At 42.9% G+C, this 27,818-nt stretch overlaps 1 protein-coding gene across 10 annotated transcripts; it reads left to right on the top strand.

Annotated features, from left to right (window-relative positions):
- The first annotated feature begins 1,887 nt into the window (after window positions 1-1,887).
- ZNF229 (zinc finger protein 229) lies at window positions 1,888-24,214 on the top strand. 10 transcript variants are annotated; one of them, XM_054540664.2, is made up of 8 exons: window positions 1,889-2,076; window positions 2,776-2,863; window positions 3,582-3,635; window positions 7,119-7,634; window positions 7,825-7,883; window positions 13,689-13,796; window positions 18,091-18,235; window positions 19,922-24,214. In XM_054540664.2, exons 7-8 carry the CDS (start codon window positions 18,184-18,186, stop codon window positions 22,159-22,161), a joined length of 2,292 nt encoding a protein of 763 aa, XP_054396639.1. In that variant the 5' UTR covers window positions 1,889-2,076; window positions 2,776-2,863; window positions 3,582-3,635; window positions 7,119-7,634; window positions 7,825-7,883; window positions 13,689-13,796; window positions 18,091-18,183; the 3' UTR covers window positions 22,162-24,214. The 10 variants fall into 10 exon arrangements, with proteins under 10 accessions (XP_054396635.1, XP_054396637.1, XP_054396639.1 ...); XM_054540663.2 differs by having other exon boundaries at window positions 13,685-13,796; XM_054540660.2 differs by lacking the exon at window positions 13,689-13,796 and having other exon boundaries at window positions 1,888-2,076; window positions 7,119-7,620.
- Window positions 24,215-27,818: the final 3,604 nt, after the last annotated feature.

Below are 27,818 nucleotides of genomic sequence, written 5' to 3'. Positions count from 1 at the left end.
GACACTTGATTGAATTGCTTAAGTGCTTCCCATGTGCCTGAGCCATGTGCCAGAGCCGTGAAAGGTAAAAAAATAAAATAAAGAAAAAGAAGAGTCAATTATTTTGATAACTTAGAGATCTGACCATGGAGGCCGTGTGAAAGGTGGTAACCAACAATTTAAACCATGTGTTGCTGGATCCCAGAGTAATATAATTTATTGATTTCTCGGGGAAATGAGAATGTTCTGAGAGTGGTATTTAACATGCACTACACTCACATGAAATTCTCCCAATCACAGACTGATCTGTTCATTGAATTATGATATAGAGTTCAAAAACACTCGATAGAGGAAATGATATTCAAGTTGTGTCTTAAATATTGAGTAAGATTTTAATAGTACAGGAAAGGATGGGCTTACAGAGAGAAGAACAATAGCAGCAAATTCAGACATTTGTAAAACTGGAGGACACACAGGCTGGGAAGTAGGACTGTGTCTACCCAAGCAAAAAGGGGTGGGTTTGGAACCAAATGCCTGAAGGGCTTGGATGCTTTGGAGTCATTGGCAATTTTTTAGAATTTATCAAAACAATTTGATAATCTGTTTATAAGAGAGAGTTCTAGAACTTCTAGGATGAGATTTTTGAAACACAACAAGGAGGGAGAGATAAGGAAATGAGTTATCACTGTAACTGAAACCTTTCGTCATGGCACAGAAAAAGCAATCTCTATCTTCGGAACACACTTATATCCCAGAAAATATTTCATTATATATATAGTAATGTAGTAAGTGATTAGGATGCCATTTAAATCAGAAAGGAAAGAATTAATATTTATGTAAATTTTGTTAAGAAAAGTAGACAATCCTTTGGTGAAACAGGAAACTCCATCTTCCTTTCATATCATACACCTAAATGAATCACGTGGTGATTCAAAAGAACAATGAAAGCGCCTGAAATGAATATAGATATGCACTTATTGGGAATCAGGATAAGGAATGTCTTTTTGGCCATACTGGAGAAAAAAAAGAAGCCACAAATGAAAAGACTGATATACCTTGTCAGATGAAGGTTTTTTTTTTTTTTTTTCTAAACTACTTTATAAATGTTGAAACTGGAGGAGCAATTCATCACTTATAACAGAAGCAATATCATTCATACACAGAGAGTGTATGACAATAAAAGATGACAGTGAAATGCAATCGGTAATAAGACAGCATATTTACTCTGTCAAATTGGGAAAATAAGACAGGATATTTAGTCCATCAAATTGGGAAAATATTAAAGAACGTGATTGTGTCTAGTTTTGATATGATAAAATTAGAAGTGTAAGTTCGATGGAGGACAAAGGGGTAACTTCCCTAAAAACTAAAGAATGCTAGGCAAGTATTGCAAATAATTTGTGTTTTTTTATTATCTCTACGTATCTCTACGTCTTTTGTGACATAGAGAACTATCCACGATATATGACCTGTGGCAAGAAATGGTTACAAAATACTATGATGCCATTTGGGAAATGGGATTTTTAAGAATTCATATTTACTCACATAAACCAGGGATTAAGTAAGAATTTTTTTTTTTACCATTCTTTACATGTAACATAAACTACTTTTGAAATAAACATTTAGTTGGCTTTTACACCAGAAAACCAATAATGCTTTATATCTCTGGTGATGGGATGATGGGCGTGTTTGAGAATATAGTCAGGTTTGCTACAACGCGAATATGTTAGTACTGAGTAAAGACATTCTTTTCAACTCAGAAACACCTTGCATGCCGCCTCCCGCCGCCTCGCAGTGGGCGGGACTCGAGGTGGACCCGCGTTTACGTCACCATCGCCCCTAGGATCGGACTGAGCTACGGAGAGTTCTGGGAAAGGTAGTCCCACACCTCGAGTCGACTACTTCCGTTTCCGGTGGGCGCTCCACCTTGGTTGCTTCTTAGGCAGTGGTGAGGCGACATAGAGACGTGCGTCTCCATGCGGTTGTACTGTCAGGCCACGGGAATTAGGATCGGCTCTATAGGACCAGTGTGAAGGGACAACGTGCGGCGGAGGGTCGAAGCCCACGGATTTCCATGAGCTCGGCCTGCTGAGGCAGGTGTGTAAGGAGGCGCACGTATAGAACATTCTGAGCGCCTGTGCGGGGTGGGCCCGGGTCGACAGCCCTCGCAGTCCAGGCTTGGAAAAGCAGTTTGAGGCCAGCTCTGGCTTTGAGATGAGATCTGCAGTGCGGGAGACTCCACTGTGTCAGTCGCGGATCGATGACATGAATTTTCTCAGGGTGGCCGCCCACCCACTTGTGGAGTAATTTAAGAGTTTTCTGCGAAGTCATTTCTGTAAACAGGAAGTTGATTCCCGGTGTTCTGGTTTTACCCTTTGAAATGTATTAAGCGCTGTGCAAGTCCTAAGAGCTGGTTTGCTGTATCGTTGCTGGCTGTGCTTTTTGTAGCCGCCTAAGCACACACAGGCAGAATTTCACTTGTAAGTGTCCCACAGCATTTGACAGTCAGCTCTGGATTCAAATCTTGAGATTTTGTCTTGATTCTCCTTGTCTCCTGAAAGGGGCAGTGAAAGTAGGCTTGTAGACGGTTGCTTTGGGCATCAGGAATGGCGTGTCCCTTGTACTCTGAGTCCTGTAGGAAGAGAGGTTCTTTTCCTCGACTCCTGAAGCAAGTAGCGAGGGTAGATTACAGGAAGGGGCAGATTACATCCAGCTGGCACTGAGACATTTCCCCCTGTGGCGTGGTGGGAATTGGGATTAAATCATGTTATTCTGCTGCTCATTTTTCTTTCACAGGCTTCCTTCTTGGAATTGTTCGTTTCTCAGAGATAATTGTATAAAAGAGGAAGAAATAACCCCACATCTCTTGACACTAGAGCTCCAGGTGAGTGAAATTTGGTTCTCTTTTGTGGCAATGCCAGGTCTCTTGGTGACCTAATTCTTCATCCCATTGATTTCACAAATGTTCATTCAGACCCCTTAGCCACACCTGCCTTCCTCTAGAAATGGAGGTTTGAGGAATTTCCCAGTGTCTTTATTTAGTGTATTATCTTCTTGGCTCCTAGTAGTGGGTCACTGGGTCAGTAAAGGCTTACACCGTTTCAGCGCCATGCTAGGGAAGAAACGCAGGGTAGAAATAATTAGAGTAACTGTGATGGTGTATATTAACTGAGTGCTTACTATATGCCAGGTATTATGCTTTATCCATGGTGTCTAGGACAGTGCCAGGCTTGCCAATAAATATTTGAATAAATGAATGTATTTCTATTGAATTTTCTGAGCAAGTTTGTATGTTAGCTATTATCCCCATGTCACAGATGAGTTGCTAAGGTTTAAAAAGTTTAAAAAACTTAACAAGTAAGACCTGGCCAGGAGACCTTCTAACCAGAAACCAGGTCTTTGCACTTACGCTTCCTTCTGGACTTGTCTCATCCCAGCTTTTTTCACAGCTGATTTATTTTTCAGGCAGCTCTTAGAGACTGTCCCTGACCACCTGATTTAATGTTGCTCTTTCCACAACTGCCACATATGTTTCACCTGATAGCACCTACATTCTTGTTGGAAAACAGGAATCTATCATGTTTGCTTTATTTTCTTCATAGCCCTTTTTGCAACCAAAGGTCACCTAATTTGTAGAGAGATTAACCCACCCGAAGGTAAGCACCATGAGAACAATTACCTTTTCCATCTTAATTTACTGCTGTATGTCTAGTGTTTATTCTCCTAAGATGTTGTTAGACACTGAATGTACATTTACTAAATGCATGAGTTCCTGTATTCCTAGGTTAATGCTGGGTTGGGTCAATGGTAATAGTTTATTGATGATTTTCTGTGTACCACGTACTGGGCTTTGAAGTTTATTCACATAGGCATGTGTGTGTGAAAGAGAGAAAAACTTAAATTATTTTAGTTTTGCAAGTAAGGATTATCTTTATTTGACAGAAGTACAGACTCATTCAAAAGGTTAAGTCTCTCCTGTGGTGTTAATATAGCTACAAAGTGGCTGGACCAGAATTCGAACCTAAACATTTTGACAACTCCAATTTTGAGAAACTAGAGCTGCAATTTTCAAAGCCCTGCTCTCCCTTTTGCTATCTTATTATTTTATCATAACTTCATAATTTACCTGTTTTCCTCGGACTTCAACCTCAGAATCATATTTATTTCTCCTCCTCTTCATCCCTACATGGAATTATTCTTTTAGTTTTGTTATTTCTACCTCTGCAATTATCTGTTATTCCCATTACTTCTTTGTCCCACTGCGTTTGTACCAACTCTTTCTGTCACCCTCTTTCTCCCCCAGTGTGAGCTCCATGCAGTCCAAAAATGTATCTTTTACTGTATCCTAAGCACCTGGAACACAGTGGAAGTTCATTATGGCTGCTGATTTCCACCTAGAATGTTAGCAGCTGCATGAGCACAGAGTCGTTGTCTGCCCTGTTCACTCTTGGATCCCAACACAACCAGCATAGTCCTTAGCACCCAAATTACTAAGTCCATGAAATGGAGAACAAAATCACTTCTGCTGTGAGTTTTTAGCACCCAAATTACTAAGTCCATGAACTGGAGAACAAAATCACTTCTGCTGTGAAGATGACATCAAGAGGACCCAAGGATCCATATCAGTAAGCTGAGTTCAGGTTACTCCCATTCTCCCATTTAAATATTGAGCATCTTCTGTGTGCCAGGTGCCAACTGAAATACTAGCCCTCATAGAGTTCACATTCTTGTGGGTGGAGAAAGATGGTCAACAAGAAAAATAGACTGTAGGTAGGGTGTCAGTTTCATGGAGACAAATGAAGCAGAGGAGGGTGTAGGAAGTACCGGTTTGCCAATTTGAGAAGGATAATGAGGGATGAATTTCACTGAGAAAATGGTGCTTGAATAGGGACCCAAAGCAGGTGAGGGGCCTGCAGGCATCTGAGGAAAAGCAGTTCCAGGCAAAGAGAACAACACGAAGGCTCGGTGATGGGGGCATATGAAGAACAGCAAGGAGGCCAGAGCTGAGCAGAATGAGAAAGAGGGAGGATAAGTGGGAAACTGAATATTGGGAAGGAAGATAGTGTAAGGTCTTTGGGCCATTGAAAGGACCTTGGTGCAAGGTTTTGAGTAAAATGATGGTTTTGGCCAGAGAAGAATATGAGTTTATATTTTTAAAAGATCACTCCAGCTGCTGTGTAGGAAGTAGACTGAAACGAACAGGTGTAGGAACGCAGAGGCCATTTAGGGGGCTGTCACGTTAATTCAGGTGAGACGCGATGGTGTGGACGGTGGCAGCAAGAATAATCTGATTCTGGATCTGATTTGTAGGTATTTGCTGATGGACTGGATGTAGAGTACGAGGAAGAAATCAAGGATGACTAGAATATTTCCTCTTCATTTCAAAGGAGAGAAGTACCTCTAGGGGCAAATCTGGAGTTTGCTTTTGAACATGTTTTTTGAGTTGCTTTTTAGATGTAAGAGTGGAGATGGCAGGTTGCCATGGAGTCATCAGTGTGTAGATTGTATTGAAGGCCTGAGGCTGGATATGTTCACCAAGGGAGTGAAATAAGTTAGAGAAGCTTTATGTGCTGACTCTTGAGGCTTCCTGACCTGAAGAGTTCAGGGATAGGAGGAAGCACAAGGAAAATTTTTACCCACTGGAAGTCTCTGGAAACCCTGAAAATCAGCCAGTCAGAGGAAGTGAGGGTAATTTAGCAAGTTTGCTTCAGATGTGGCCCCTGGACCCACTTTGTCAGCATCCCCTGGAAACTTGTTTAAAACACAGACTCCTGGGCTCTACTGCAGAGATACAGAATTAGAATCTTGGGAGCTGGAATCTAGCAGTCTGTTTTCATCATTGCTCATGGTGATTTTTAAACATACTGAAGTTTGCAAAGCGCAGTACTAGAGGATCCTGAAGTTTAAGTTTAAGTGGCATTGCGGTGGAGGACTTGTTTCAGATCTGGCCTCTACTCTTCCCCTTTGTCCTTTGTGTAGGAGGGTAGCGTGTTGCCTGGTTGTCCACACCTGGGTCAGAGGGCAATCCCCAGTTCAGGGCAGTGCATGAAACGAGGAAGAGAGAAAGATGCTTGTCACTGTGGGCCATGCAGGGGGCTGGCACAGATGGTTAGAGGAAAGAAGGAGATTTGAGTTCCTGAAGCAGTAAAATCCAATGAGTGTCCTAGAGTAGACAGCCCAAGTATGTGTATCTGTTTGTCTGAACTTGACCTCGAGACTTGAATGTCAAGAGGAAAGAGGTCAGGCAAGGTGGGGAAGGGTGGAAACTCATGCCCACTGTCTGCGCTACCTCCTGAGTAGCTCTGAGCAGATTGTAAGAGTTTTGTTCAATCTGTGTGCATCACCTCCTGCTGATAGAATTGCTTAAGTGCTTCCCATGTGCCAGAGCCGTGAAAGGTAAATAAGGAAAAAGAAGACTCAATTATTTTGATGACTTAGGGATCTGACCATGGAGGCTGTATGAAAGGTGGTAACCAGCAATTTACATCGTGTGTTGCTGGATCCCAGAGTAATTAATTCAGTCTGGGGGGTGGAGCGGGGCAGAAGAGGCTTAATTTCGAAAAGGAATTCTTGCCCTGGGCTCCATGAGCATAACTCAGGAGTTCCATGAATTTGAGTGGGGAAAAAATTTATACTAGTCTAAGTCACAAGTAGCATTTCATTGTGAACATAGGTGCTAAGCCACGATATTATTAGCAGTACTTGTGACTTTGTCATCCATATACATCATAGATATTTTTATGTCATATTCTGGTTTGTGCAAATATTTCAGAGTATTGTTTATGCTCATTACTCTTTTGAAATTGTAGTTAAATTCATTGTTTATATTGAATGTATTAATAAAGTAGCACTACACTTGCACAGTGAGCCATGCAGAGTTTTAATAGTTTTGAAGGTTGTGTTTCTGTATAATTCTTTGCATTTCATTTTATGCATTTAAAACTTTATTCTGAGTAGGGGTCTTTAGGTATCATCAGATTAGTGAAGGGGGGCCGTGGCACAAAAAAAGTTAAAAATGCTGACTTAAAGATGGCTCTAATCTTTATCCTGATTTCTATAATCCCTAAGTATGGGGACTTATTGTATTTTATTTTTTGCAAGTCAAACAGTATTGTGTTAATAAAGCTTTTTCTCTCCAGGTGTTTCTTCACAGGTCACAGGTCCCATATATTTGTGGGGTCTCCCTGCCCTTCTGAGGGGCCCTGTGCCTCACTGAGAATTTAGCTGCAGGACCCTCCTCACAGACTCTTCTGTGACTGTCCTTACCCATCTGCAACACTCTTGGCTTTCTGGACTATGAGCCCCTTCAGAGTAGGGGACTAAACCTAACAAGTACTCAGTAAATGTCCTGTAAACTACTGAATGAATAGTATCCAGAGGATGTGAACCACAGCCTTGGGGCCCAGAAGAAAGGACTAAGTAAAGTTCTCTCCTGAACCTACAGGTTCCCTCGCCATGGGAAGCAGTCATGCTCTGGACAGTAAAGGTGGAGACAGGAACTTGTCAGAGCTTGGAGAGTCTCCGGAATGAAGAAGGCCTGGATCTTCTGTGTCTCCAGCTTAGGAAAACCAGAGAGTAAATACAATTGCTGCTGCTCTCAGAAAACCTAGCAGAAGAGACCGTGGAGACTTTGACCTCAAGGCATGAGAAAAGAGGTGACAGTTAATAGAGGGGGTGGGTGGAGGGAGAATCCAAACTGAGTGTGGAGGAGAAAAAGTTGGGTGTTGAGGAATTTCCTCAAGTGAGAAGAAACCAGTCTGTAAAGCTGGGCACCTTCCTACAGGTAGATGATCTAGAGCCCCAGGCAGCCCAACTCCTCCTCATGGCCTCTTTCTCCTCCTACAGCTCTTCATTCTCAAGCCTCAGCCGTTTCCCAAGATAGGGAGGACAAGATCATGTCTCAGGTGGGTTGTTTTCTTTTCTCTCCCGAAATACCACCTTAGGCATCAGAGAGAAAACATACGTCCCTTCTTGGTAAAAGGAAAAAGAGTGAAAAATGTATTGGGTGAATACATTTCTCATTGCATTTATCCACAAAATAGTGATGTGAGACAGATAGTATGATTCTGTTTTAGAGATGAAGAAATGAATGGGGGATCCAGGATTTGAGCTCAGGTCAATTGGAGTCGATAATCTACCTTTCCGCTCTGCCTTTCTGCCACCACGATAGCTTCATGCAGAGGCCCAAGCCTAGATTAGCAGAGAGATGACTCTCCAAATACTGAATCATTTCTGCCTGGGTTGTTCTCTGTGGAACATTATTCATTTATAGATGTAATATTCTCCATGTAGTAGACCCTACCAAAAAGTATACCACGCATAAACAACAACTTACTAGAGGAGAAAAGTTTCATCTGTGACAAAATTTTAATATCCTTATTTTCAGAAGAGGGTTATGCATAAAGACCTGAGCATTCTTGTTCAGGAAGGGAGCAGAGAAAAACTAATGCCCACTAATCATATGAAAAGATGATGAGCCTCTATTAATTAAAATGATACACATTGAAATAAGATTTATGATTCTTCTAGCAGACAGCCAAAGATTTGAAAGGTCAGCATTCACTGTTAGCTGGGATATGGAGAAATGGGTACATCCACACATCTGCAGGACTATTTCAGCCTTTCTAGAAGTTCTCCTTATTCTGGTCGAGCATTTCCCACTCTAAGAATTTTTTCTAAGTCAGAATAAATGTGCAAAGAATGATAATTGCAGCATCATTCATAACAGCCAAATGTGTATATACACATATATATACACACATATACACACACATATATACACATGTACACATATATATGCACACACATATATATATACATACAAACACATATGTATATATATGTGATAAGGATTCCATGTTCATCTATTGAATTAGTGAATTGTAGTTTCATTCATTCTTTTGTCTAGATTCTAAGCTGCTATCAAGTGAGATAAAGTAAATGAAAATATAGGGATATGGAAATAGGCTATCCTTTAGTGTATACATATTTCTTAATTTTCTTTTAAATTGAAAAAAATCATAGCCATTGCAGAATTTTAAGTATGTTTTTTCAACACATGAAGCCTTATTTTCTAAACCTTTCTTTTATGAAAAGAGATTGTGAAAGAATTTTGAAGATTTGATTCACTTCTTTTACTGTGTACCTTAATTTTAAATATTATTGATTACTTCCTGCTGTGAAAGTTGAAGCAATTAGCACGTTTTTACTTCCCATCTTCTGATTGTTATTATATTGTTATTGTCATTGTTATCTTCTGATTCGTCACCATCAGTTCCCACAGTTGAGACTCACTTCTGTGTATTTAAGTCATTGCTCACCGCCTCTCCTTTTACCACAACTTTCTTACTTGAATTTATTTGTTGGTTGCCTCAATTTCATCTACAAAGACTTTGGATGCAGTCTTTTTGTTCCCCCATGCCAAAGACTTGGCTGTAGTATCCTCTGCATTTTTCCAAGTTTAAGAATGTTGTGGGCCAGGTGCAGTGGCTCATAATCTTAGCACTTTGGGAGGCTGAGGCATGCGGATCACTTGAGCTCAGGAGTTCGAGACCAGCCTGGGCAACATGGTGAAATCTTGTCTCTACAAAAATACTAAAAAATTAGCTGGGTGTGGTAGTGCATTCCTATAAGTCCCAGCTACTTGGGGGTTGAAGTGGGAGGATCGCTGGAGCCCAGGGAAATTAAGGCTGCAGTGAACCAAGATCATGCCACTCTACTCCAGCCTGGGTGAAAAAGCGAGACCCTGTCTCAAAAAAAAAAAAAAAAAAAAGAATGTTGGTTTTATGTTCAAACTGCAAGTTGCCAGGGCTTAAAATTCTTCATTCACACTTTCTGGACTCAGTACAGGTTGTGTCATTTTCTTCCTGTATTAAGTCTTGTGTAGGACTTTGTATTGTGGCTTCTCCATTCACCTTCTGGTGAGCTAAATTCATTCTTGTCATTTTTTTCCAGAAGCATCTGTTGTGTTTATGCTTGGGTGTGTGGCATTTTCATGGATCACACTTTATTTTCCTTGCTCTGTTCTCTCGGGCATTAATTCTGTTTGTGCCTGATGTCAATTATTACTATTATTTAATCCAGTTGGTCTTCCTGGAATGCCTACTGGATAAATGGTGTAACTTCTGGATCTGTCCTTCCTATTCTTTCACTTTATTTTCTCTTCTTCCTTCTTCCTTTTCTTTTTCTTTTCTTTCTTCTTTCTTTTTGCCACTTTCCACTGCGTTCCAGAATCCTGTCCTGTTTTACAGTTTTTTCTTCTTGGATGTTTGTTCATCTGTTTAGCTAATCTCTTAAGTTGTTTTTTTCTTCCAATCCTGGCAGCGATTTTTTTTACACTTAAAAAATTTCTGATTAATTCTTTTTCTAGCAAGTTCTCCCCTACACAAAAATTGAGTGGGTGTAGCTTTTTGAGTCCTGTGTGTTAAGATGGTCTGTGCAGTTTACAACTGTGAGACTCTGTGGGACTCCCATGGAGATGTTTTTGGGTTGTCTGCCATACTCACTCATAGTATTAAACCTCTGTAGCTCATCCATGTTAATAATACTAGTTTATATATATTTCATTATAACTTTTAAAATAAAGATTTGGTAGAAGACAGACCATACCAAGGTCTATAATGAAATAAATTAGGTTCCTCCAATTGAAATTCTGTCCTCGCTAATATGCCCAACATTAACAAAGAGGTGTGAATCCATCAATATCTTTGTCATGTGAAAATATATGTTACCCTCTTCTTAAAAAGGAAATGGGGCTGGGCACGGTGGCTCACACCTCTAATCCCAGCACTTTGGGAGGCCAAGGCGGGCAGATCACCTGAGGCCAGAAGTTCAAGACCACCCTGGCCAACATGGTGAAACCCCGTCTGTACCAAAAATAAAAAAATTAGCCGGGCATGGTGGCGCACACCTGTAATCTCAGGTACTCGGGAGGCTAAGGCAGAAGAATCGCTTGAACCTGAGAGGCGGAGGTTGCAGTGAGCTGAGATCATGCCACTGCACTCCAGCCTGAGCGACAGAGTGAGACTTCATCTCAAAAAAAAGGAAATGGAAACGTATGCTTTCCATGTAGTGTGTATTTTACTACCTTAAGATATTCAGTTCTGATTACTACCAGTTTTAGCACTACAAACAGTACAAACACATGTGATTTTTGCATCCTGTTTTTTAATCTTTAAATTCTATGATGTAAGTGTCTAAATATTGCTGGCCCAAAGGGGTGTACTTAGTGTGGAAAAAAACTACTCTAAGTGCTTTTTGTATTCTGACACTCAGCAACAATAATCACAGGCAGAAGACTTCTGTGACCAAATGTGTGTGGGTTTCTCCTCAAGTAAGCAATCAGTTTTGTGGCAGTTTTGTTGGGTGCCCTTCAGTTCAATTCTGACACTGTCTGCCTGAAGGTAGTGTCAGATCCCACAGGTTGAGGGTTCGGTCCCACAAGAGACCGCTCCTCCCTCCCACCAATTGCAAGTTTAGGCTTCCAGAACTTGTGACCAACCAGCTGCAAGTTGGGGTTCCCACAACCTACTCTTTGGGTTTGATTAATTTGCTAGAGCAGCTCACAGAATTCAGGGAAACACTTATGTTTACTGGTTTATTATAAAGGATATTACAAAAGGATACAGATGAAGAGATGCATGGGGCAAGGTATGGGGGAAGGGGCATGGAGCTTCCATGCCCTCTTTGGGCATGTCACCTTCCCAGAAGTTCTCTGAACCTGGTCCTCTTAGGTTTTTATGAAAGTTTCATTAGGTAGGCACCAGTGATCAACTTCACCCTCAGCTCCTCTCCCCTCACTGGAGATTGGGGGAGGGGGAAGTACTATAAGTCGAATCCTCTAATCCTTCCTTGTCCTTTCCAGTAAGCAGCCCCATCCTGAAGCTACCTGCCAGCTGCCAGCTACCAGTCAACCCATTAGCATAGAAAAAGACATCACGGTGGAGTTTCTAAGGGCTTCTGGAGTTGTATGCCACAGAGACCAAATATCTATTTCAGTGTCACACACTTCATTGTAAACTGTTAATATATTATTGCCACAGTATTTGAGAAGAAATCGTAGCAATTTTTGCTGTTCTGCACACATTCAATCCCAAGAATGATTAGTACTAAATATGTTTGCTCATCTGATGGAGGATATGTGGCAAAGATGCATTTTATTTTGCAGTTTCCTGCATCGTAAACATGATAAGCACTGTTTCATATGTATATTGGCTATATTTGTATTTTCTCATCAGTAAATTGCTTAGGAAATACTTTTGCCTATTTTCTTATTAATTCATTTTTACCACATTTTTAGAAGCCCTTCTAAACACTTATCAAAAGTGTTATAATTATTTTCTCTCAGTCTTTACTTTTTAAAAAATTTTAGGTTCAGGGTACATAGGCAGGTTTGTTATATAGGTGAACTGCATGGCATGGGGGTTTGTTGTACAGATTATTTTGTCACTCAGGTAATAAGCCTAATGCCCATTATTTATTTTTCGTGATCCTCTCCCTCCTCCCACTGTCCACTCTCAAGTAGGCCCCTGTGTCTGTTGTTCCCTCTGTGTGTCTAAGTGTTCTCATCATTTACCTCCCACTTATAAGTGAGAACATGCAGTATTTGATTTTCTGTTCTGCATTACTTTGCTTAGGATAATGGCCTCCAGCTCCTTCCATGTTGCTGCAGAGGATATGATCTCATTCGATTTTATGGCTGTATAGTATTCCATGGTGTATATGTTCCACATTTTATTTATCTAGTCTACTGTTGATGGGCATTTAGTTTGATTTCATGTCTTTTCTGTTGTCAGTAGTGCTGCAGTGAACATGCGTGTGCGTGCGTCTTTATGGTAGAATAATTTATATTCCTTTGGGTATATACCCAATAATGGGATTGCTGGGTTGAATGGTAGTTCTGTTTTAAGTTCTTTTAGGAATCACCACACTGCTTTGTATAATGTCTAAACTAATTTATATTTCCACCAGCAGTGTATAAGTGTTCTTTTTTCTCCACAACCTTGCCAGTGTTTGTTACTTTTGACTTCTTAATAATAGCTATTCTGACTGGAGTGAGGTGGTATCTCATTTCTGTACTCATGTTGAACATTTTTAAATATGCTTGTTGGCTGCATATATGTCTTCTTAATTTTTACTTTCTTAATGGTTACTGTAAAGAAGTTTAAGGTTCTTATATAGTTAAATGATTTATTAGTTCCTTTTTGAAAATTTGGTTTCATGTAGTTTCAAAAGACCTTATCCATTCTCAGATTAATCAAAAAGTCATCTAAATGGCTCTTTAATATTTATATTAAAAATGTTTTTCTCATCAGCAAGGTCTGAAAAAATGTTTTATCTCTAGTATAACTGTAATTTATTTTTGTAAATGACATAAGGTTGACATTTAAGTTCATTTCTTCAAGATGGATAGCCAGTTATGAAAATGTTATTTTTACATCAATCATTCTTTTTCAAGTCAACCAAAATACCACCCTCATTTGTGTGTGTGTGTAAATACATATATATTTATGTTTGTACATGTAAATATATAAAATATGTATATATACACACACATATATGTATGTATACATATCAAATACAAAGACAGAAGGAAATACAGCAATTGATTGATATTTCACATGGACCTGACTGCTCCTGTATTCTGTACTCTGGCTCACTGAGTTACTTGTACATCTGACATTGAATACCAACTTTTTTTTTTAAGACAGTTTCGCTGTGTCACCCAGGCTGGAGTACAGTGGTGCAACCACAGCTCACTGCAGCATTGACCTCTCAGGCTCAAGTGATTCTTCTACCTCAAGTAGCTGGGACTACAGGTGCGCCATCACACCTAGCTTATTTTATTTTTTGTAGAGATGTAGGTCTCCCTGTGTTGCCAAGGCTGGTCTCAAACTCCTGGAATCGAGTGATCCTCCCACCTTGGCCTCACAAAGTGCTGGGATGACAGGCAGGAGCCACTGTGCCTGGCTTAAACACCTACTTTTGAAATTTAGAAATTTGATTTAAAAAAATGATGTTGGAATTAAAGTTTGGCTAGAACTTAGTAATGGTGCCCTTTTTTTATGGTAGTTTTTGGGTTGGTGTTGTTGGTTTTTGTTGTTGTTGTTTGAGACAGGGTTCTCTCTGTCACCCAGGCTGGAGTACAGTGGTGTGTTCTCAGCTCACTGCAGCCGTGAACTCCCAGGCTTCCAACTCAGCCTCCCGAACAGCTGGGACTACAGGTGCACACTACCACATCCCACTAATTTTTCTATTTTTTGTAGATATGGGGTCTTGCCATGTTGCCCAGGCTGATCTAAAACTCCTAGGCTGAAGTAATCCTCCCATGTCCGAATCCAGGCTAACATGTCTCCCTGTAAATATTGCAGTTGCCTCATATGTGGTCTCCTTGTGTCTATACTTGATCCATTCCTATGTTTTTCCATGCTGTGTCAGGTTCATAATTTTAAGACAGCTCACCTAATCTTATCACTACCCACTGTAAACTACCCTTCAGTGTTTATTTGTTTCCTGCTTTTGAGAAAGACCAAAATCATCAATGTACCCTAAGAGGCCCTGAGTGATCTGGCCGCCGCCTACTTCACAGCGGCATTGCTTGAGGCTGAGATACATGTGCCGTGCTTCTTACCACTTCAGGGTTTTCACCAACTGTTCCCACTGTCTGGAATTTTCTCTCCTCTGTTTTCCCTCAGTTAATTTCTACTTATGCCTCAGAATTTAGATCCAGTTTTACTTTCTCAAACAAAGCGTTCGCCTGTGTAAACATTGCTTCTGATTAAGAATGGCATACAGTACCTGGACTGTCTGTGCAAACAGTATGGTTTCTATTGAAAACCTGCTTTTCTGGAAGTCTGAAACTTTGGTATGTGCTAGTCAGGAAGTCAGGAGGTACCTGTGTGTCTAGCGCCCAATGAAAACCCTGGGCACCGAGTCTCCGCTAAGCTTCTCTGATAGACAGCATTTCACAGGCCTTGTTGCAATTTATTTTTGGAGGAATTAAGCATATCTGTGTGACTTCAGTAGGAAAGGACTCTTGGAAGCTTGCACCTTGTTTCTTTCCAAGTTCACCCCATGTGTCTTTTCCCCATGATGATTGTGTTTTATTTTCTTTCACCGTAGTAAGTCTTAGCCATGAGTGTCACTGTATATCAGGTCCTGTGAGTCCTCATGGCCAATCATATGACCTGGATCTGGTTTTAGGAACTGCCAATACCAGCTCCATGAAACTCTAGCTTTTTGGCTCATCTCTCTAATTCCTGGTTCCTAACATTATTTTATAGGTACTGAATATTTCTTGAAAAAGTAATATGGTGTGCATTCTGTATTAGTCTGTTCTCATGCTACTAATAAAGACATACTCGAGACTGTGTAATTTATAAAGGAAAGAGGCTTGAGTCACAGTTCCACATGGTTGGGGAGGCCTCACACTCGTGGTAGAAGAGCAAGGGATGTCTTACATGGCGGCAGGCAAGAGAGGCTGTGGAGGGGAATCCCTATTTATAAAGCCATCAGATCTTGTGAGACTTATTCACCATCCTGAGAACAGCATGGGAAAGACCCACCCCCATGATCCAATTACCTCCCATCAGGTCCCTCCCATAACACGTGGGAATTATGGGAACTACAGTTTAAGATGAGATTTGGGTGGGGACAGAGACAAACTTTGTAATATGCACTAAAACTTTCTATAGCTACCATTCCTTCGTATCAAAAATATATGCATGACTTAAATAAAAAAGTCAAGTGAAAGCAGTCATCTCATTCTTAACTTGTAATACCTTGTCACAGGTACTCCAGGGACATGCTGAAGGCAAAGTATAATTCTGAGAGCCCTCATATGCAGTTCTCAAGAAAGCTTGCCACTGTCCAAGTGAAGACAGCAATGATATTACAATAATATTTTGATGATCACTGTATTGCAGAATACATGACTGCCATTTATTCTCACTGGACTGGAACAATTAGCTTTAAAAACACAGGCCACCATTCGTAGCTGAAGGGGGCACAGCATAGTTTGAAATTCCTTGGTTCAAAATGCTACTTTTGAGGTCTCACCTGGTTGAGGAGATGGTTGCATGACATAAATTAGCTGATTTCTGTCAGTTGTTGACATGGAAGTCCCTTAAAAAGGGTGTGGAAGGGAAGAGGGGCTGTGGTAGCAAAGAGCAGGATTTACCCACCTGGTGATGGAAGTGTAGTGAATGATTGGGAAAGAACCATCATTCTGGCAGAGAAAATGATTTTGGGGTACATGCAGGCATGGGCACAGTAAATTAGGCACTGTTGGAACTGTAAATTGTAACAGCCTTCTTGGAGAAAAATTTGGCAATCTACAAGTCAGAGTCAGATTATAACATGGGCAGACAGGTGATTCACCTGATCCAGTTCAAAGAAATTTCCCAAAGAAGTGCTCACAGTAAGCTGGGTGTGTTAGGCCATTCTGGCATTACTACAAAGAAATACCTAGGCAGATCACAAGTTCAAGAGATTGAGACCATCCTGGCTAATATGGTGAAACCCTGTCTCTATTAAAAATACAAAAAAATTAGCTGGGCGTGGTGGCACGCGCCTGTAGTCCCAGCTACTCAGGAGGCTGAGACAGGAGAATCACTTGAACCCGGGAAGCAAAGGTTGCAGTGAGCCAAGATTGCACCACTGCACTCCAGCCTGGGCAACAGAGCAAGACTCTGTCTCAAAAACAAACAAACAACAAAAACAAAAACCCGAGACTGGGTGATTTATAAAGAAAAGAGGTTTAATTGGCTCACAGTTCTGCAGGCTAAACAGGAAGCATTGCGCTGACATTTGCTGGGCTTCTAAGGAGGCCTCAGAAAGCTTACAGTCATAATGGAAGGTGAAGGGAGAGCAAGAACTTTATGTGCCTAAAGCAAGAAGTGTGGCGGGAGAGTTGGGGGGCGGGGGTAGAGGTGCCATACAATTTTAAATGACCAGATCTCACAAGAACTCACTATCATGAAGACAGCACCAAGTCATGAGGGATCTGACCCCATGATCCAAACACCTCCCACCCCCACTTCCTAGTACTGGGGATTACAGTTCAACATGAGATTTGGTCAGGGACGAATACCCAAACTATATCAGTGGACAAATATCCAAATATCAGTGGCTCACCCCTGTTAATCCCAACACTTTGTGAGGCTAAGATGGTAGAATCACTTGAAGCCATGAATTTGAGACCAGCCAGAGCAGCATAGCAAGGTCCCATCTCTACAAAAAAATAAAAATTAGCTGGATGTGGTGGTGCGTGCCTGTAGTCCTAGCTACTTGGGAGGCTGAGTGAGGCATGGGGATTGCTTGAACCCTGGAGATTGAGGCTGCAGTGAGCTATGATTGCACCAGTGCACGCCAGCCTGAGCCACAAAGTAAGAGACGCTGTGTCCAAAAAAAAAAAAAAAAGTGCCCCAAGTGAGCACAAGATATGATGTGTTTCTTGCTTGACGCTGCATGTCTGGGGTAGTTCAGTTGGTTAGAATTGAAATTACTGGCACCAAACATTAATAAACTGGAGTTGACACACCAGGCTGAACAACTTCCTGCTATCCTGTCTTCTTTTTTTAGAGATGTGCAGTTTATCTTTATTGTTTAGATTTTTATTTGTTTATTTAATTTTATTATTATTATACTCTAAGTTTTAGGGTACATGTGCACAACGTGCAGGTTTGTTACATGTGTATACATGTGCCATGTTGGTGTGCTGCACCCATTACCTCGTCATTTAGCATTAGATATATCTCCTAATGCTATCCCTTCCCACTCCCCCCACCCCACAACAGTCCCCAGTGTGTGATGTTCCCCTTCCTGTGTCCATGTGTTCTCATTGTTCAATTCCCACCTATGAGTGAGAACATGCGGTGTTTGGTTTTTTGTCCTTGCAATAGTTTGCTGAGAATGATCGTTTCCAGCTTCATCCATGTCCCTACAGAGGACATGAACTCATCATTTTTTATGGCTGCATAGTATTCCATGGTATATATGTGCCACATTTTCTTAATTCAGATTTTTAAGTTTTTTTATTTCTATAAACCTCCTCTGTGGACACCAATTTATCTTCATCTAGTAGATGTTTGTGTTAATGGTTTTTCATTTTAGGAGCCATTGAGCTTCAAGGACGTGGCTGTGGTCTTCACTGAGGAGGAGCTAGAGCTGCTGGACTCTACCCAGAGGCAGCTGTACCAAGATGTGATGCAGGAGAATTTCAGGAACCTGCTCTCAGTGGGTGAGAGGAATCCTCTGGGTAATTGGAACTGAACTTCTTGGAGTGTTCTTGTTCCTGGAGAGAAGATATTTTTGGCTTTTTTACACAGGTTAAATCCTATTTTTATAGAACTCTTAGTTCCAGCTGCTGTAAAAAATTGCCAGACTGAGTGACATATAAACAACAGAAGTTTATTTCTGGAAGGCACAGTCCGAGATCAGGGTGCCAGCATGGTTGGGTTCTGGTGAGGGCCCTCTGTCAAGGTACAGGTAGCTGACTTCCTTTTGTGTCCTCATGTAGCAGAGAAGAGCTCTCTGGGCATCTCTTTTCTAAGGACACTAATTTCTTTCCTGGGGGTTCCACCTCCATGACTTAATTACCTCCCGAAGACCCACCACCTCCTAATGGTATCACGTTGGGATTTAGGATTTCAACATAGGAATTTTTGAAGACTGGGGTAACAGATGGAGAAACTCCAAGAAATGCATCTCCAGGTGAGAACCATGAGGCCTAGAGGTCTTGGAGACAAGAGCCTGGCTGGGCAGTGAGGAGTGAGCTTGCCCACAGGAGGTCCCATTCCTCACCCCTTGTCTTGCCTGTGGGTACTGTTGGCAGCATCGTAGATGATTATTCTGCAACTTCATTTCTTCCGTTCAGTTCCTCCCTTCTCATGGTTTATCTGTGCCTTTCACAGAATATCATACCCAGAATGAGCGAGGGACCTCTGGACTTCCGTCCCTCTAATAGAAACAGCCAGGCAGTAGAAGGCAAGCCAGTGGCGGAGAGACTGTCCCAGAATATTGAGAGTCCTCAGATGCATTTCTCACTTTCTTCTAGTATTGTGCTAGTCCCTGGTTATAAACAGGTTCTTGTTACCCAAGCCCTAAAAGATAAAAATAGCCAATAAAGAATATCAGAAAACATGGACAAATTTTTAAAATCATCCAGAACTATGGTAAATATGACAGTTTGATCCTTTGCAGCCTGGGATCCAAAGGTTCTCGAGGCATAAGTAATGGTCATAAGTCAAATATTTGTATGTCTTCCTGCCTTAGCAGTATTTTCTGGATTCCTATTGAATCTGCTCACACAAGACGACACAGGTGGTACACTTTGGAAAATTTGGCACCCTCCCCTCCTGAAGTATGGCTTACAAATACCCAGAAGTACAGTCACCCCTGAGACACAGTGCAGGGAGAAGGCCGTGTGGGCTTCCTGCATTTAAATGCCAGCTCCACCACTGCCTCACAGTATGGTGGAATAATGTGCTAGGTTACCTACCCTCTCTCTGACTTGGTTTCATCATTAGAAAATGAAGGTAATATAATGGTTTCTACTTCGGTATTATTCTGAGGTTTAAGTCAGTTAATATGTGTACATCATTGGCAGATAGGAAGTGTTACAATAGTGTCAGGTATTATTAGCTATAGCAGCATTATTAAGCAAAGAAGTGAACTTTCTCTATAAAAATCTGTTCTGAAATTCTTTTCTTGCCTGGCAATTCTGTGATGAGACATAGTTTGGTACTAATAGGATCATACTAGCATTTAGCTTCAAAACTTATTAATAGGAGCCTCTTCCTGTCATAAACATAAGTGCTCTAATAGTTATGATACATAAAGCCTAATTTTTCTCTAGGCTATTATTAGTTCAAGTCTGAAAGTCTGATGTCCCTGAGCCAGTCTTTTACTGGTTCTCATCTCTGAATTGTCTTTAACCGCATAGGAGACAAGAATGGAAAGGATATGGAGTATATTCAAGATGAAGAATTAAGGTTCTTTTCACACAAAGAGCTCTCCTCGTGGAAAATCTGGGAAGAGGTGGCAGGTGAATTACCTGGGAGCCAAGACTGTAGAGTAAATCTGCAAGGAAAAGACTTCCAGTTATCAGAAGATGCTGCTCCCCATCAAGGGTGGGAAGGAGCATCTACGCCGTTTTTTCCACTTGAGAATTTCCTGGACAGTCTACAAGGAGATGGGCTTATCAGTCTAGAAAATCAACAGTTTCCAGCCTGGAGAGCTATAAGACCAATCCCCATTCAAGGATCTTGGGCAAAAGCGTTTGTGAACCAGTCAGGGGATGTTCAAGAAAGATGTAAAAATCTCGACACAGAAGACACAGTATATAAATGTAACTGGGATGATTACAGCTTTTGCTGGATATCTTGTCATGTTGATCACAGAGTCCCTGAAATAGATAAGCCATGTGGTTGCAATAAATGCAGAAAAGACTGCATTAAAAACTCTGTACTTCATCACATTAGCCCTGGAGAGAATGGCTTGAAAAGTAACGAATATGGAAATGGCTTCAGGGACGATTCAGACCGTCCCCCCCATCCAAGAGTACCTTTGAAAGAGAAACCCTATCAATATCATGAGTTTAGTAAGGGCTTGAGGCACAGTGCCCGTCTTAACAGACATCAAAGAATTCCCACAGGAGAGAAATCTGTTAAGAGTCTTGAGCGTGGTCGGGGCGTCAGACAGAACACGCACATACACAACCACCCCAGAGCCCCTGTGGGAGACATGCCCTATAGATGTGATGTCTGTGGAAAGGGGTTCAGGTATAAATCGGTTCTTCTTATTCATCAAGGGGTGCATACAGGAAGGAGACCCTATAAATGTGAGGAGTGTGGGAAGGCATTTGGTCGAAGTTCAAACCTGCTTGTCCATCAGAGGGTCCACACTGGAGAGAAACCATATAAATGCAACGAGTGTGGGAAGGGCTTCAGTTACAGCTCAGTGCTTCAAGTCCATCAGAGGCTGCACACAGGGGAGAAGCCCTACACCTGCAGCGAGTGTGGCAAAGGCTTCTGTGCCAAGTCTGCACTGCACAAACACCAGCACATTCACCCTGGAGAAAAGTCCTACAGCTGTGGCGAGTGTGGAAAGGGATTCAGCTGCAGCTCCCACCTCAGCAGTCATCAGAAGACACACACCGGTGAGAGGCCCTACCAGTGTGACAAGTGTGGCAAAGGTTTCAGTCACAACTCGTACCTTCAAGCTCACCAGAGAGTTCACATGGGGCAGCATCTGTACAAATGCAACGTGTGTGGTAAGAGTTTCAGTTACAGCTCAGGGCTTCTCATGCATCAGAGACTGCACACGGGAGAGAAGCCCTACAAATGCGAATGTGGGAAGAGCTTTGGCCGGAGCTCCGACCTCCACATCCATCAGAGGGTCCACACAGGAGAGAAACCCTATAAATGCAGTGAGTGTGGGAAGGGCTTCCGGCGGAATTCGGACCTTCACAGCCACCAGAGGGTCCACACGGGAGAGAGGCCCTACGTATGTGATGTGTGTGGGAAGGGTTTCATCTACAGCTCCGACCTCCTTATCCATCAGAGGGTCCACACTGGAGAGAAACCCTATAAATGTGCTGAGTGTGGCAAAGGCTTCAGTTACAGCTCAGGGCTTCTCATTCACCAGAGAGTCCACACAGGCGAGAAACCTTACAAATGCCAAGACTGTGGAAAGGGCTTTAGGTGCACATCAAGCCTTCACAAACATCAGCGAGTCCACACTGGGAAAAAGCCCTATACGTGTGATCAGTGTGGCAAGGGATTCAGTTATGGCTCTAATCTTCGCTCCCACCAGAGGTTGCACACAGGAGAGAAACCCTACACTTGTTATGAATGTGGGAAGGGTTTCAGATATGGCTCAGGTCTCCTTAGTCACAAGAGAGTGCACACTGGCGAGAAGCCATACAGATGCCACGTGTGTGGGAAGGGCTATAGTCAGAGCTCACATCTTCAAGGTCATCAGAGGGTCCACACTGGTGAGAAACCCTATAAATGTGAGGAGTGTGGGAAGGGCTTTGGCCGCAGCTCCTGTCTTCATGTTCATCAGCGAGTCCACACTGGAGAGAAGCCCTATACGTGTGATGTGTGTGGGAAAGGCTTCAGTTATACCTCAGGTCTGCGGAACCACCAGAGAGTGCATTTAGGCGAGAACCCTTATAAGTAGATGTACATAGAGGATTCCATCTGGGACTCAGGGCTTTCTATCCATCTGAGAGCCAACACAGGAGAAAAACCATACGAAAGTGACACGTAGGAGGGCTATAGGAGAAACTGATGATTTTACATTTTCTAGTCTGCATAGGAAGGGAACACCTGGAAGTGTGATAAATAGGTTAGCACTTCAGTTACAGACTTCAGTCTTTAAGAGTCTGTTGTGCAGCGGAGTAGGTTTTAAAGAAACAGTCCAGCAGTGGTTTCAGTAACAATCCTCACTTTCATCAGAATCTGCCTGGGAGGGAGCTTTTACAATGTACAGGTGGTGAGAATGTTTCCAAGGTGCTAATTATGGACATAGATTCTTTGTGTGGGTTGATAGCTACCAATGGGACAGTCTAGAAACAAGTTTCCACCTTTCTAAAACCAGTTTGGTACATACCTTTTTAAAGATCGCTTTATAAAAACAAAAAGATAACATTAACATTTATTGAAACAAGTCACTCTGAAAAGACCAGGAACAAAGTCCTCTTGGCAGATCTGGGTGATGTGTGTGTCTCACATTTTTATCATGTTTTTGTGACTGTTTTATCTTGCAGGTAAGCTTTACAGCTCTCAGAGGAGTTGTAGTACACTACAGAAATATGTCTTCTTTCCAGGTTCAAAAAACAAAATCTGATTGGCATTGCATTGAATTATTATTAAATAAATTTATTAATTGGCATTGCATTGAATTTATAGGTTAATTTTGAAAGAATGTGGTGTCTTTGAAATGCTGATTTTTTTTTCACTTTTAAAAAAACGACTTTTTTTTTTTACCACGGATAGTATTTTATATGGTCCTTCAGTAATATTTCTTAGAGATGGTTAAAAATAGGTTCTGAGTCATCTTAAGCATATTTCTAGGAATTTGTTTTATTGCTGTCATGAATATAATGGTTTTGCTCCAGTTCATTTCATAGTTTAACATATCAAATATTAGGTATCTTAAAAATCACAAATGCCATTTCACCCTGCAGGTTAGCAGTACTAAAATAGAGTCATCAAATCCCCCATCAGTTGGTGGGGGGGGTGGGGGGTTGTAGAAACAGTCTGATATGGTTTGGTTCTGTTCCCCACCCAAATCTCATCTCAAATTTTAATCCCCATATGTCAGAGGAGGGCCTTGGTGGGAGATGATTGGATCACGAGGGCAGATATCTCCCTTGCTGTTCTCATGATAGTGAGTTCTCATGAGAGCTGATGGTTTTAAGGTGTAGCCCTTCCTCGCTGTCTCTCCTGTCCCCTTGTGAAGAAGGTCCTTATTTCTCTTTTGCGTTCTGCCATGACTAAGTTTTCGGAGGCTTCCCCAGCCATGTGGAACTGTGAGTGAATTAAACCTCTTTCCTTTGCAAATTACCCAGTCTCAGGTAGTTCTTTATAGCAGTGCAAAAATGGACGTAATAAGTCTTATGTACTTATTGGTGAGAGAGAAAAATCCGTGCGTTGTTTTCAAAAGAATTCATTAACGTATCAATTCAATTTCTATAACCTTTGAAGTGGCAGTAAATATGTAGTAATTGATAGTTGGGAGATAGTTGCCCACTTGGGCAAAAACGCATGCAGAAGGTGGAGTTTTTAAAAGCATTTTTTATATAGCAAATGTTAATATTCCCAGTTTCTATTGGTAGGAAATTTTTTAGATAAGTTCAGGCATATGTATGCAATGGAAAGCCACTAGAAATCTTCAGGCACACAGATAATGACAATGAAGGTTGCTCATGAACTATTTAGTGAACCAGGAGAGTTTTAGAACAACAAGTATAGCATGACCCCATTTTGTTAGTATGTTTTTCTGTGTGTATGTTTAGAGCAACAGAGAAAAAAAGATGTGGAAGAGGACATATACCTACTTATCTCTAGTGGTGGGATTCTGAATGTATAATACATATGTTGTACTTTTATGTATTTTACTTTGTAACAAAGTATCTTTCAGTTTTATAGTAACAGTAAAGCTATTTTTTACAAATTAGCCTGATGGAACAATCCCTTATGATTAAAGATTCATGTTGTAACCTCTATAACTTTTTTGGCTTTTTCTCCTGTTCACCCAACTCCCTGTACCAAAGATAAGGCATACAAATGAGTGATGTAAATACTCTCAGAGGCTATGTCATTTTTGCTGGCTGGTAGGAGATGAGGCAGTCTGGATAATTAGGAGCCAGGGTGTTTCCATTTTGCAGTCCTGCCTTGGACTAGCGAGCTCACAAGCCTGGTTTTGTAGAGGGCAGCACACCGTCATGTGTTCCTCCAGGATAACATCTCTGTCTTGGTGACTCAGGAGACCTGGGGCTGCTCTGGTCTGAGCCTTCTGCTGCCTGGAGCTGCCAAAGAGAGAAGACATGTCAGGAGGTAGGGAACAGGCACTTTATATCTAGATAACCAAAGTATTTACCGTTTCTTTCCCCACAGGTCATATATCACGGATAGTTCCCCACATCATTACATAACCAAATTATTTGCAGTGCCTACCTGGGATCCCTCAGTTTCTGGGGACATTACTGCCTGGTCCCGCAGTAAACTTAACGCTTTCCATTTCAGTGTATCCAATGTAGACCTGCTCACGTTCTTTAATTTTTCTAAGTTTGATAGACTAAATTTGCCCAGGCTCGCATGCTGTATTATTCTGTTCATCAAAACTCTCCAGACCAGGCAAATCTATGGAGATAGAGTAGAGCTCTCTATGGAGCTGTGACCTAGGGCTGCAGTTGGGATTGGGGGTTGGGGTTGGGGCCCGGAGATAGAATGAGGAATGACTGATGTTCGCAGGGATTTTCTTAGGGAGGTTGATGAAAATGTGGTAAGTTGTTATTGCGATTTAAAATGGACTGTGCACAATTATGAATATACTAAAGACCATACAATTCATCCCCTTAAACGGGTGAATCTTATCCAGAGCATCCACGTGGGGACAGGGGCAGACACAGGCAAAGAGGATGAGTAAATGTCTGAAATGGAGGCCAAAAGAGAGACAATGAGAAGGCCTGTGAATGGAAGAAATCGAGCGCAGGGAAAATGGTCATATGAATACATCAGAGATCTGAGAACGGGGGTTCACACCGACAGTGTCACCGCCAGGAAAGGGTCAAGCTAGTGATATTACCGGTGGTGTCGCCTTCAGGAATGCAGACAGGCTAGGGGTTCGCGCTGGCATGGGCGCCGGCAGCCATGTCAGCAGGCAGGAGGGTCCTGCTGCACAGCTGAGAGGTGATGATAGCCCAGGTGGTGATGTCGGCCATCAGAGGCGCCTCTGCTGCCAGCAAGTGTGTGACAGTAGCAAGTAGAAGGACAGGTCTGTGTGTGAGGCTGGAATGTGGAAGGGGCTCTTCTGCGGCTGGGTGTGGGGCTCTTAGCAGGAATGTGGAGAGATGGCCAGGTAACTGCATCACGTTGGCCAGGAGGCTGGCAAGGACTTCGAGCTGAATGATGATAACGGGGAGTGACTGAGGCCCTGCGAGGGTCTGAATGTAAACGAAGATGGGTGCGGGCCCACTGCTGTGTAGATGGAGGTCGCTGGGGAAGAATCTGGTGAGCTCTGTGAATTTCTAGGGGTCTCCTGAGTGCTGGGGGCTGACTCTTGCAGAAAACTGGGGATGGCTGGAGAGTAGCTGGGAGACATGAAGAGACCCTAAGGAATGGCGGTACAAAGGTCAGAGAGGTGGGGGAGGAGCACATTGAGGTCTTTGAGTCTCCAGGTGAGTCATGTGTGTTAGGGGCTGGCCCCAGGAGAAATCTGGGGATGGTTGGAGAGGAGTGGGGAGAGACTGGAGAGTCTCTGAGGGATGGGGATGCAGAGATGGGAGACATGGGCCTGGAGCACAGGGAAGTCTGTGGGTTGCTAGGTGATTCCTGGGCAGGAGAGGCTGCCTGCAAGAGAAATCTGCGGATGGCTGGAGGGGAGCTGGGAGACACAGGAGAGTCCCTGAGGGCTGTAGGTGAGGAACTGGGAGACATGATTGAGGAGGGCACTGAGATCTGTGAGTTTGTCGGTGACCCCCGGGTGTGGGGGGCCGAGTGTTGCAGTATTCTTGGGATGATGGGAGAGTAGCTGGGACACACATGAGAGTAGCTGAGGGCCTGGAGTAAAGAGTGGGAGACATGGAGATGGAGCCCCGTGAGAACCCTGAGTTTCCAGGTGTTTCCTGGGTGTGGGAGGCTGACTGGCGGAGAAATGTGGGGAGGTCTGGAGAGTAACTGGGAGATGTGGGAGTGTTCCCGAGGGCTGGGGGTGAAGAGATGGGACACACGGGGGAGGACTGCAGTGAGGACTCTGAATTTCTGGGTGTTGCCTGGCTGTGCGGGTTTGATTGCTGTAGAAACCTGGGGCTGGATGGAGAGGAGCTGGGAGAAACCGGAGTCTCTGGGGCATGGTGCTGAAGAGATGAGAGACATGTGGGAGGAGCACAAGGAGGTCTCTGAATTTCTAGGTGATTCCTGCATGTGAGAGGCTGACCCCGATAGAAATCTGGTGGCAGTGGGAGAGGAGTTGGGAGACATAGGGGAGTCCCTGAGGGTTGTAGGTGAAGAGATGGGAGACATGATGGAAGAGGGCCCTGAGATTTGTGAGTCTGTAGGCGATTCCCGGGTTTGGGGAGCTGAGTGTTGCAGTAAGCTTGGGATGATGTTAGAGTCGCTGGGAGACACAGGAGAGTACCCGAGGGCCTGGAGTAAAGAGTTGGGAGACATGGGGCCAGAGCCCTGTGAGGCCCCTGAGTTTCTGGTTGTTATACTCTGGTTGGGGCTGACCGTTGCAGGAATCTAGGGATGGTTGGAGAGTAACAAGGGAGACATGAGAGGGTCCCTTGGGGCTGGGGGTGATGAGATGGGAGACACAGGGCAGGATCCCAGTGAGGTCTGTGAGTGTCTCTCTTCTTCCTGGGTGTGGCAGGCTGACTGGGTCAGAAATCTGGGGTTGTCTGGGGAGGACCTGGGAGACACAGGAGACTCCCCATGAGCTGGGGGTGAGCTGCTGGGAGATGGCAGTAAGAACATGTGGTATATTATTGATGAATGTGGCGACCCTGAAGAATCCCCAGGGGAGGACATGGGAGAGTACAATGGCTTCAGTGACTGTCCATCACAGTTAGGAAAGGGAAATGGGAAAGTGTGGCATTCTGGTGATGATGGAGGTGAGCTTGGTGAAGCCCTGCGGGATGATGAAAAGCAGCCCCAGGTCTTTGGTGAGGAGGCCGCTCTTGGGCCTACGTTTATGAGAGGGGAGAGGGACAAGCTGGGTGAGGCTGGCATGCATCTTGAGGAGGCCAGGCTTGGAGACCACTCATAGGAGGTGCCAGGTGAGTCCCCACCGTTATTAGAGGCAGACATGATTAGAAAACCCACAGTTCCCAGTGTCACCTACCCCTTTCATGACCGCCAGTATATGAAGGGCACTGTGTGTGTATTTGTGTGTGTGTGTGTCTGTGTCTTCCTTAAGAAAATGGGAATAGACAAATGAGACAGATAGACACAGATTCGCTTATCCAAGTGTTCTGTTCTGTCCTCTGAATCAGCTTCCAGATCGCAGGATGCTGTAAGCTCCAGGTGCTCGCAGAACCAGCGAAAGGCTCTGGCCACTTCACTCCTCTGCGAGGATCTGAGCGCAGGCCGGATAGGGCGGGTTTAAGTAGC

This window comes from Pongo abelii, chromosome 20 (genome assembly GCF_028885655.2).
Source record: "Pongo abelii isolate AG06213 chromosome 20, NHGRI_mPonAbe1-v2.0_pri, whole genome shotgun sequence".
Lineage (NCBI taxonomy): Eukaryota > Metazoa > Chordata > Mammalia > Primates > Hominidae > Pongo > Pongo abelii.
This window is presented reverse-complemented; position numbering and strand designations above follow the sequence as displayed.

What these genes read in the sequence shown, in the direction of transcription:
- ZNF229 (XM_054540660.2), top strand. An exon ending in GGGTGAGAGGAATCCTCTGG is followed by an intron (nt 18,236 to 19,921) that starts GTAATTGGAACT and finishes TTAACCGCATAG; the next exon opens with GAGACAAGAATGGAAAGGAT.